General features: G+C 37.4%; 1 protein-coding gene across 4 annotated transcripts in view; it reads left to right on the top strand.

Annotated features, from left to right (window-relative positions):
• LOC125969012 (adhesion G-protein coupled receptor D2) overlaps positions 1 to 12,467 on the top strand; it is a 55,020-nt gene that overhangs the window by 31,836 nt on the left and 10,717 nt on the right. For 2 of the 4 annotated variants that reach the window (XM_049720672.1, XM_049720682.1), the window contains exon 23: positions 9,845 to 9,924. In XM_049720672.1, coding sequence (XP_049576629.1) covers positions 9,845 to 9,924 — 80 coding nt within the window. Of the gene's footprint in view, positions 1 to 1,147; positions 1,332 to 3,979; positions 4,340 to 9,844; positions 9,925 to 12,467 lie in introns of those variants that run through there. The other 2 variants (XM_049720662.1, XM_049720688.2) reach the window with 2 other exon arrangements.

Below are 12,467 nucleotides of genomic sequence, written 5' to 3'. Positions count from 1 at the left end.
ACTCCTCTGATTATAACGTAACCCTGCAGCTATTATATATAAACTATGTAGCTTATATTAGTTTTCTGTACATACTCTTTAAAAAGGTAAGCATCACCGTCTGTTGCACTGTATTTGCGTAATTGAATTTTTTTCTTGCCGACAGTCGAGCCGATGCCACAGGGATTTGGCATAAGTCACATTTGGCCGTCGTCGGATTGGTCTATATAGGCCTTTAATTTAAAAACGTACTTACTATTTACCAATGTCAATGTTTTCGAAATATCACAGTCATGAAAATGACATTTAAACACCAGCAATTTCCCCACTATTCAGCAGTTGGCTTTATCTGTGATGCATTAGTGCAAGGCCCCGTGTAGTTGTTGAGTGAAATCAGACATCAGAAATATCCGGTTCACTGTAACACTAACCAGACGCGCTGACATCAATCCATCTGAATCAGCTGTCTTAAGAATACACTTGATTGTGTGAGTTACCGGATTCAAGATGGTAAAGTTAAGGTAGAGTTTAATCTCTGGTTTGGCGTCACACATTCAAGTTCTGACATATATTTCAAGGTAGCTAGAGTAGATAATACCTGCCATAAATATATTTTTCAGTCAATCTGTGATGTCAGTTGCTTAGTTTCTAATCATCATAACATTGCTAAGTAGTTTGCTGAGTGATAAGCATTACATGAATGCTTTTGTAATCAACTCAATTATACATCCTACAATATGTCAAATATTTACTGTATAATTTTACTTACTATTCCATGTAGCTAATTTGAGGAACCGCCAATTAACACCACTCTCCTAACCAAATAACAAAATGATCAGCTTCCCCCAAAAATGTTCCGATGTAGGCCTATTTGACTTTTTCCTCAAATAAGTTAAAAGGTGTGACCATGTAAAAAAAAACAAAAAAAAAAAAGCATAGCCCTAAAGTTGAGCCTTTTGTTTATTGGCATGCAATTTGCAAGAATTTGTAGTGTTTATTATGATCTTCGACATTGATGCATATATTCAGGTGTGAAACTTAAACAGAAAATTAATCGTTCCAAACATAAATGTATGGACACAAGTTACCTTGTGAACCACATTGGAGTTATATGTATTACGTGTAGCCCTGACTCTGCGATACGCAGCGTTGTTGTTTTTTTTTGCAGGTGATTTGCATGGTCCCTGACACTCTTAATGCCTCGCTCACTCACTCAATGCACAGTTAGTGTCACTGCCTGTGTCACATTTATGCGAATGAGACCACCCTGTAAGCAGACAAATGAGGCCCTGCATCACAAATAATGTGTTTAATGTAACACAATCACTAAAATAAATGATTGTCAGATGAGATTATTCAGACCATTTGCTGCTTCAATCTACTCCCGTTTCAATGTTACCACATGCAAATTGCGTTTGCATGATTGACTGACTTTATGGCCGAGCACTCAGACATACAGTACAGTAGAGGCTTGCTCTATATTAAATGTAGCAAGGACACACTGATGGGGGGAATGCTCGTGACAACTCATCATCGCACTGTTGAATGTTACATAAGGACTAAAATGCACAAAGTGTAAGTACATTTGATAAGGGATATTTAAAAGTTTTAATATTAAACACGGTATAAACAAACTATACATTCTGCATTAGTTCACTGTCAATTAAAAACAGAATTCAACTAATATTAATTAATAATATGAATAAACCACACAAGAAGAACCAAAGTTATAAGAGGTAATGCTACATAACACACACACGTGGACTACTAGCAGAACACATAGTTCTTTCAAAAGCTCTTTCTCTGAGTGATTATTTTGTGATATGTAACTGCAAGGACAAGCTGCCCTCAATATGCTTTTATATTATATTTTATATCCCATTTCCTTTTTACTGTTTAGTGTTTGTGCACTGCATATTGTAGGGAAGACTGGGGATGATGTGAAAGGTATGTATTTATTGAAGAAACACATAGAAAGAAATAGAAAAGGGCATGTGCAAAATGAGAATAGGAGTTGAAGTGTTGTGGTGGGGAAGGTAGGGGGGTTGAGTGGAAAGGGGAAAGGTTATGTAGGTGTTTGTGTATGTGCATGAGTGTTGCATGCCTGATGAGTTGGCCCCACACAATGGCTAAGTTGAAGGTTGCGAGCTCTTTTAAACAGGAGCTGTGTGAGCTGGTGTCATCCTCTTCATTTGTTAAAAGCATCCATCTCAATGAGCAGAGATCCAGTAGGTATCTTGTGACAATTCTCACTTTAAAGTAGATATTCTGATTTTAAAGTGAGAAGTACTTTAAAGTGAGGATTTTGAAATTAAATTGAGAATTTAAAGTGAGTTAAGTGATGACACAGATTGCTTGCCATCAACACTATAGTGTTGGCTCTGTCCTCTTATGTAGCCGTCTCCGATACAACTAAACTTGTCATGCATAGTTAGCCCAATGCATTGACATGCAACAGGATCCCATGCTCCCCAACAATGTAATGACAGTGTCATCTGGGTACCATTTCCCCATGTGCAGGTCCTCATCATAACAGTCATGATAAGTGCTGTGCCATAATGGAAATGTCAAGTTGTAATATTTTCAAACTGCGTGGCTCGGGTAATTATCCCTTTGATGTATATTGTCAAGTTTTTTTTTATTTTTATTTTTTTATATATATTCACAGATACAACCTGCATATGCAGTGTTGCTGATGTGTCTGCTGCATGTGCCACATGGATTTGTACTTTAACTGTGTAATTTGTGTGCTGCTTTCGGGAGTGAAAATACAAACGATGTTTTTATTTTATGGGCACTCACATTTTTGTTTAGTCTCTGGAATGCAGCTTTTGCGAATGAGAGCGGTCGTCATGGTCAAGGCTCTACAATTGCATTGTATGAGATGAAATCGCCTACTTAAAAACGCTAAGTTAAGTGTGGCTAAAAAAAATGCATGTCATATTTTCTGTAATTCTCGATCTTGGCGCATTTTGACAAAGTGCCACATGTTATTAAGGTATTTAAAACTACCATGGTAAAATTCAACCGTTAACAACTTACAATACCTATAATATTGGAATTATTTAGAAGTAGAGTTCATTTATTTTATTTTTGGTGGATGTTCATATATTCATTAGTTCTCCCATTTATCAGAATATACAAACACACCCACCACTTTTCTTATATTTACTCTGCAGGTTTTTCAAACAAATCCATCATCATTTAAATAACCATTTTAGATTTGAAATTATTTTGACCATATGTGACGTATATTTGTGTTGGGTATTGTATTGTGTGATGACAAAGATCTTGATCTTCAGCCACTCGCAGGATGAACAGGAAGAATGTGTTGTTGCAGAATTTACATTCATGATTACTCACTAGGAAAAAATGCACATTGCAGATGTGATGTGTATGTGTTCCGGCATAATTTGGCCTGTGTGTAGCAGCCTGTGTTCATTGTCTTCTTGATGTATTAAATATACATCTGGTCTGGGCAAACAAGGTTCAAAAGATAATAGATTCAAAATTCTTTACAACTGTCCTCAATTTATTACTCACAAATTTGATCTGTTATGTTTTTCAAAGTGATTGCCAAATACGGGATTAACTGGATGGGTTTGTGCCATTATGTTTTTGTTAGACTGGCTTGGACATCATCATCATCATGTCACAAATTCACACCAAAACCCTTTGATTATTTTGAAAGAAATCATTCAAAGGGTGGCCATGGTATGCACTGGCATTATCAAGTGAAACAAATCAAAACATGAAAAAAACTCTGTGGCTTTAAGAGAAACTATTTATGCATATTCTCCCAGCTGCTGCAAAGCTTGCGCAATTTTTTTTTTTTATACTGCTCTTCTGCATAAGAACACGTCGATGTCACCCACCGACCTACTAAGTCTTAAAATGAAAATCTATTCATAATTCAGAGTAACAACAGAGCAGAAGCTGTGGCATTGTCAAGTATAACAAATTGAGGTTGTGAACATGCTGAATTTGTATCTGCTTACAGAGGCTGACTGCATTATACATACTGCAGGTGCCGCTGAGTGCGTGGTAATAGGACGGATGATGGATGGCCAAGCTACATGGGCTTCCATTCTTGGGTTATTCATCCAAAGTATTTATGTGCTTATTTATTTATTGGTTCACCCAGAAAGACCCTCAAAAGTCAGGATGGCGCACAAGGGCCTAAAGGAGGTTGAGTGTTGGCCTTTATGATTCTGAGTCATCTCTTTAGCACGTGGCGGATATATTGATCTCGTGTTCATTGGTGGTGCTGTCTGCAGGCTGTGATATTTTTTTTTACTCTTAGTTGGTACCTTTCCCAGAGAAATAAAACAATTTATCCCTAGAGGGGCTTTTAATCAAACTGTACGTACATGAGTTTTTTCCAAGCATTCCAACAAAATTTACAAATCACATTAGTCATCAGTCACATGAGTGCCCTTTACCACTGCAACTTTGTTGTTTTTCTCTTTCTAATTAATGACACATACATACGTTGCTGTGAAGAAAAAAAAAAGTGTTTGCCCTCTCAAATTCAAATTTTTTGCATGTTCCCTACTTTAATTTTTGTGATCAGCAAAGAAATGTAAATATCGAATATTGCATATGCCTGCTCCCTCATCCTCAAAGGCCATAAGCAGGAGCAACATTTATTTCATTGTCACTCATATTTTGTGTTCTTTCCCTCTTGCATTTATTTATTAACTGTATTTATAACTGGAAAACATCATTACTGACCACCTCAGTCCTGAAGCATCACCACTACACAGCAGCCGCCAACAGTAGCACAAAACCAATATCAGTCTTGCCACTCCATTCCCCAGAACTGTTCTCCATCATATGCATCTCAACAGCCCGTGGCAACGACATGCTGGCAGCTTACGATGAGCCAAAGTGGGGAAGAGAAAAAGAGGGGGGTAAAGAGGGGTGAATCGGGCCGTAGATCAGGGCAGAGAGGATGGCGGCACGGCCACTAGGTGACAGGGGAATAACATCCCTTTCTCTTCAATCGACAGGGACCATAATTCCTGTCCCTCCAGGGACAGATTGAGAAAGGCAATAGCCCTAGAGGTTGTGAAGCTCAGATGCTTAGGAGAATTGAAAGTTAAAAGAAAAACAATGTTTTCCGAACCACTATTACTGGTTCAACCGGAATTTTACACTTATGCTTTTTTCAGAGAGAGATCCGAGTGGAACACTCCCGATCAGACAAGGTATTCCACTGGGTTTGTTAAATATCATATACATGCACCCCAGCAGCGAGAAGACTTACCCACCTGGACCAATTGCCAATCAATTATTGAGTCAGCACATTAAGAGAGGCAACAATTCACATGGTTTTCTGACAGTTTGAGTCCATTTTGAATCTGCAATTAAAATACAAATAGATCTTGTCCCACCAGTTTGTAATTCATATAAACCTATCATGATAAAGAATAGGATGGAAATGAACATGATTGAAAAGCATAAAAAAAAAACCTTAAACAACTTTTTCCCCCTCATATCTGAAATTATTTGCCAGTTTCACTGCATAACCTAAAATCCATCCGTCCGCTTAACATTTTGCTGTGAACTGCCATTTTTTATTTTTTTATATTCCTAATATCTGCAGTTATCTGTGTGTATTTTCACTGTTAGAACAGAGTTTTGACATTAACAAGTTTTAAAAATTAGTTTTTTAATCAATTTATCTTCGTCATGAGACTAAAATTAGATAAAAAAATATTCCTGAAATTTACATGTTTTTTTTTAATACTTCCCGCCACGCTCACATTCTAGCCATTCACCAAACGTTTTTAATTTTTTGCTTGCTTTATTTGAAAGGTTATAAAAAAATTAGGATGATATTAGTGGCTTTTGCACTGTATATAAGTGCAGCAAGGTTTTACACCCCCCGGTCCTGCACCCTCCCCACACACACACAAATGCACATTAAAAAAACACAAACACGCACAGGGGTAGGTGAGTCCTCCTCCACGCCAGTACCTGCTCCGCTGAAGGTGAAAGAAGTGCTCGCTTGAGCTCATTGAAAAGTAGATGTGACAGTAAATTTTTCAGGCCCTTGTGAGATGGGAGATCTTGTTATAGCAGTCAGGATGGGGGTCAGGGCAGTGGCTGCTTGATGATTGAGGAAAAGAGAAGTAAATTCATTCTGCTTCGGGCACTTTGTCAAGTGCCAGTAGCTTACCGTTGAGAGCCACTCACCCATCACCGTGTTACGGCCCCAGAGGTCACCTCCCTTGCCATAAATCTACCTCGACTCCTCGTCTGCTAAACCTATTGCCTTCCACCGGCTGAGCACGAGCAGTGAGAAGCTGCAGCTGCTAGTCCTCATAGTCACTCAAATGAGAGGAAAAAAAAAGACTAGAGAATATAGATGGCGCTGATAGTGTAAGGAGCAAGACTTTGGATGTTTCAGAGACATTTAGAGGGTCTTTTGACTAATCTGTGCGGGGCTGTGATGTGAGACTGCCGTTTCACACTGACATATCACCTGACCTACGTACAGGTTTTAAATTAGAAGACATTTCTACAAGCAAACAGTACAGTGTGTTTTGATGTTGGTTGTGTAATCATTTTGTCAAACATACATATTTCTGAGTGAAACCTTCTGTAAGAAAAAGCATTGGGCTCGTGAATTAAATTCTTAGTATGTGGTCATTTTTTCAAGACGGATGGGGTAGGCTATGAATTTTCTATTGCCAAATAATTTTCCAGGCTAATTAAAAGGCTGCAAATGCACAAATGAGAGAGAGCATTTGTTAAAAAGAGCAAGTGCCGTCTTTCACAAACACATGCCAAAACTCCATCAGTGCAAGAGTTTGGAAGCTGATAATGGGGAAAGAAAGCCAAGATACAAGCAAAGAAAGCTCAAAAACCAAATGTCCTGATCATGATGGTTTTACGCATTTGCATTTTGAGTGTGACAATAGTTAAAGTATATTAATACAAAAGTACTTGTCATCATTTAGCACAATATGAAGCAATTATATGCACATAAAAAATCTAATTAGTTTTCACTTTTGAGATGTGTGTGGAAAAATTCTTCAGCTTTTTTAATAAAGAAAATAGTTGCACTGGGTAATTGCCATGCTTCTTGAATTCTTACAAATTGGTGAATCAACTTCATTTTTAGCCTTTGAAAAAGAAATTGTATAAAGAATTATGACTTGTGAGATTTGTAAGACACTGTCAATATTTTATATAAATAATTCATAAGTGTCACCTTTGCTTTACTTCAATTATATGAATAAAAACATCATTAAAAACAGACCTTTGGGCAATTTTGATTTGCTGCACAATGAACGAGGTCTTTGGTACATCAAGGCTGATGATCTCTTCACAGTTATGCACTCTTTGAACCAAGTTTAATAGATGAAAAATATTGTTTAAAAAATTGCATACTGTTGTGAGACTAAACCTCTCAACAGACACAAGCCACAGCCACATAACATCTTGTTCTTCTAGGAAGGAATGTTAAGAATAAACTTGATCAATATGTGAATCTGAGCACTTTTCCAAGTAATTAATAAAGGAATACTGTATTAGGGAAAATTAATGGAATTTATTGTGAGTCGTCTTGGTCTCACATGATCTGCTTTTTTTTTTTTTTAATACACCATAATTACACCTGCCCCAACTTTGTGGGTATGTTTTTTGAAGTAGATTTTTTCTTTTTCTTCTTAAGGCATGTGTGTATATGCATTCCCTTCTCCAGCATATCGCATCTAAGCAACAAGCTGCTTTCAATATAACCTCTTATTAGGTGGTGATTATCTTGACTGCATCTGGCTTCTTTCATTCACTGACTTAAAGTCAAAGAGGCCAGGGGCATGCGAGGAAGAAAGGAGTGAAAACTTCCTGAACCCAGGTTTCACCTCCTACTTCTAAACTCCAGTGTACCCCTCGAACAATCACCAAGCAACCTTATATTTCGGCTGTTCATGACTAACAATGGTGTTTTGTTATTTTAGTGTATTGCAAATGCTACGTGCTCTTTCCACGAGAGTTCAATTCATCTTCCCGCAAATATGTTGCAACTTTTGCATTGAATTGTACTAATTGACTAATGCTTTACCTTTATCCTTAAGGCATTTACTGTATGTACGTACTGTACATTTTATAGACATCTCTATACTACAATATAGCAGTAAAATAATTAATATTTACCTAATAACATGACAAAATATCAAAACTTGAATTAAAATACATTATACTCATCAGAAAGTTGATGCAGACCACCTTTCTTTACTCCTGCTGGTCTGTGTAAGATAGCTGTAGCACTGATCTCTAAGTGCATTTAAAAAAAAAAAAAACTTTGTCAGGTTGAAACAAGGCAGGCAGCAACATTGCTGCTGGACCTACCCTCACAATGTCCAATTCTGAAAGGGATTTCATGTAATAATAATGATAAGACTGGGAATTTTCCCAATCAACACATTTCTGTTGCCCATATTTAGCACAACCAATCAGAGGGGTAAATATAACAAACTATTTAGCTAAAAGATATTAACTGGTAAATTTAAAATCTGATTCTTAGGGGAAAAAAAATACAATGGTGTGTATCTGTTCGACACACTTGTGATTCTGAAGACTTTAGGCAGATTACATTTACATGGCAACTCAAAGAAGGGGAAATCTGATTGGACAAAAAATAATATACAAATAATAATATAATAATAATATAAAAATATAATATACAATATGTATATTGTACCCATCAAGAAATGATGATAATGAAATACAAATGCATGAACAAAGTTAACCTAATTTGAAGAACTTGACAGCACACCCCTTCAACAGCCATAAATGTGATCTTTACATGTTAAAAAGACTATGAAATTGCTCTATTGACAGTTTTGCTACATTCCCATGATCTCTAAATTAGAATGTCACCAACTATGACATGCTACACAATAATTAGGGAATCTCTATGTTAAAGGAAACAAATAATTACAGTAAATAAAAATAAGACAGAAGGAAGACGTGGATGACAGGCAAAGAAAAAATAGCCAGGCTGGCGTCTTCGTAGGACCCCACTCCTCAGCTGTCACTCTGTAGGCTTCCAAAGAGTAACACAATGGACTGGACAGATGGTCCCAAATGCACTGCACTGAGCTTGACTCTATTAAAAGCTGCTTGCTTCATGCCAGACGCCAACAAGATGTATTTGTTTCTCAGTTGGATGTACATGTTTGACTAACAGCTTTTGTTGTTGCAAGAAACCCTCGAGCATGTTTTGGCCACAAAACGGCCATTATACCCGTGACTATGATGTCTGTGTTTATTTTGATCATAATGAAGAGACAATCAAAAGCGACACATGAAGGTGTTAAACCAACATTAGTGTGACTCATTTGCACTGAGTGGCTGTCAGCCAACCTTGCAGCATATGATGAATTTAGGGCTGATTGTCCCGCTCTGCTGCCCTCTCGCATGTTTATGAGACAGACCAATGAAGATATTTTGCAGTATTTTGGTTTGTGGGCATTGACAGTGAAATTAGTTTTGCTAGTCGTCGATGGTGCCCCCAGCCATCTTCAGATTAACCGTCATCTGAGGAGATTAATCCCGACACAGAGAGCCTGTTTGTGGGCAGACATGACAGGCGACACGGGCTGTTCAGACAAATTGGGCGGATGTTTCGATGACGGTGATATACCTGCACAGATGCAGTGTCTATAAATCTTTTGGCACCATTTTCAATTAGTGACATTGCCAAATAAACCGTCACCTTAAAATTAAAGTCACTTTTTTTTTTTTTTAAACCCCCTTTGTTTTGGTTGCTCCACCAACTTTATGTTAATATAACCGTCTTCAGAGAAAATGGACTTAACAGATTTAACTGCATGTCTGTCTCTGTCTCCAGCTCAGCTGTCCATTCCTCCTGTTCCAAGGGAGTCCAATTCCTCCACATCAAGTTCCGCAGTCACTCATCTGCATAGAAAGGTAATTGACTCCCTTCCCACATGTCCTACTGTAGTCATATGCAGTGGGACTTTGAATCTTTCTGCTGCCTGAAAGTTTGGCGGGGTGAGACCACTGAATTTGAGCTTTAAGACCAGAATCAGCCTCAACTCTGGCTCCAGCCAGAACGTTTACAGTATTGTGGTAAAACACCATCACAAATTTGTCAGTGCTAAAAGCTTCTTAAGCCAGATGCATCTGGGTTTGTTTAATTGGGTTAAGTTTTGATTTATTTTAGATCTATGCCTAACACTGCCATTGAAACGTACAAAAGTTCAAACAAAACCAGATAAATATTTGATTGATGACACGTTAAATTATTGTTTGTGTCAAGTCTTCTAAAGTGGAATATATGTATATAGTCTCTATACTATCCTATGATTTATAAACTGACTTTACCGTATGCATTACTACTTTAATTCAAATTAATTTGAACAACAAAACAATGACATTTCTAGGACTTAGCAAGCCTCAAATAATTTAATAAGAAACTATATAATATTCAGCCTTACTCTCCCTGCCATATGCACACAAGCACATGCTCATTTCCATGTCATTTGTCCGCATGTCCCCCTAGTGAACCATCTAAGCACTACACTTTTTTACCACTGCAGTGTATTAAATTATTTGGATTTCATTCATACAGGACATTTTATTTACAGTACGTTTTTCATGTTTATAGATTTATTTTGAATCATTTTAACAGCTAAAAATATATATTGTTTAATAGAGGTAGATAATATTTGCTACAAGTAGTTCACGCAAGATATCTATCAGCAGTTTTACACAGTAGCTCTCAAGGACTACTGATAATAATTCACTCATTGAGTTTAAAAGTTAAAAGGCGTAAATATACACTCACTATGGATTCTTACTCTAAATGAGAATAATCTCAAATATGTTTAAATATTTGGGACGTTAAGAGTATTTCTTTTCCGAAATCAGTTCAACATCTGTCACCAGCAAAGTTTTCTTTATCTGCTTCATTGCCAAACAAGTGCTGTGTAACACTGTCAGACTGACCTACCTCCAAAGGGATTGAAGCTGACTTTACACTCCATCCAGTTTTGTTGTTTCTTTTCAGATGTTGGGTGGTCCTTGTCTCTCGCTTTCTCTTCCACTCTATCTCCTTTTCACTCATTGTCAAGTTCACAGCGTCTGTTTCTCTTTGAGCTTCACGGCATCCAGCCATGGCCTGAAACTCAATACTTGAGTATACACAATTAAGTTCACACCAGAGGTTATTGGTTGGGAGTATGGTCCCGTTCTGCAAAATGTGTGGATCAACGAGAGGATGAGAGGTTAGGAGTGCTGGCAGGTTATTTGGTCAAGGTTAAATAAATATTGGAGGTTAGCAATGTGATGGGCTACATTGGATAGATTTTACCTTTGAGAGCTTTGCTTTGCAGTTAAAGACAGTACAAGTCAGTGTTTAGTTTTGGTTTAGTAGATCTGTTGCAGAATGCACAATGTGGAGTATTTGATCACCATGTGATTATTGATTATTTTTGTATGTAAAACAAAGTGCAGATGTTACTATGGGGCAATACATTTCTTTCTTCAGGTCTAAATTTATTTCTAGCAAAATAACGCTATTCCTAAAATTCAAATTCTAGATTTTGTTGCACTGTGTTACAGAATATAGTCCATTTATTGATCTGAATGAAATACATTTCAATTTGTGGAAGAATGGATAAATCATGAAAAGAGACATACAAAATGATAAACCTGGTCTTGTCTCACCCCGGTTGACCTTGGTAGCCTGTTGAATGTTTCAGTGTTTTTCCCTGTTGTTCACACGCGATTGGGAGACCCATGACAGGCCAGCTGGATCCCCCTCATTAAGACACCCCAAATACACACACACATGCACTTATACACACACAAACACGCACACACTAATGGCCAGTGAGTCATTCAGTCATTTGATGGGCGGCGCATGAATGTGTGTATGTGTCAAGAGTGTTTTGGAGGTTTCCTGTTTTGGCCCGTGTGCCTCATGTGTTTCCTGGCAGGGGGCTGGTGGTGTCATGTCATCTTTGGGACTGGCGACACACATTAAATTTTCCCAAGGGGTAAACTGATCGGGGATACATAATAGGACATGATAGAATAAGGCGTTTATCTTGCTGTAATCAAACATTTGACATTGTGACACCTAGTCAAAACATTCTATCCCTCCATAACCTTTTTTGTCGTTTGAAATTGGTCAGAAAAACACCCTTCTCAGGATTTAAATACTTTCCATCAAAGAAGAGGTCAAATGTCAACTTCTATTATTTGTGGTGAAAACATAGCAATCACATCACACAAAATATGCATTAACTTTGGAGATGAAAAAGTCCTGTGAGTCCAAGATATTATTAAACATTTGAGAAATAGTGCATTAAACACATGCTTCTTCAAATTCATGCACAAAAATACTATCCACCATACACCCACATATTTCCATAATATAAATACCTGGAAAAGTTCATATTTTACACAAACACACACGCACAGCCTCTACACACGCTTGCAGTGGT

The sequence above is a fragment of the Syngnathus scovelli genome, chromosome 10 (genome assembly GCF_024217435.2).
Source record: "Syngnathus scovelli strain Florida chromosome 10, RoL_Ssco_1.2, whole genome shotgun sequence".
Taxonomy (NCBI): domain Eukaryota; kingdom Metazoa; phylum Chordata; class Actinopteri; order Syngnathiformes; family Syngnathidae; genus Syngnathus; species Syngnathus scovelli.
The sequence above is the reverse complement of the archived record's forward strand: the minus strand, read 5'-3'. Positions and strand labels throughout refer to the sequence as shown.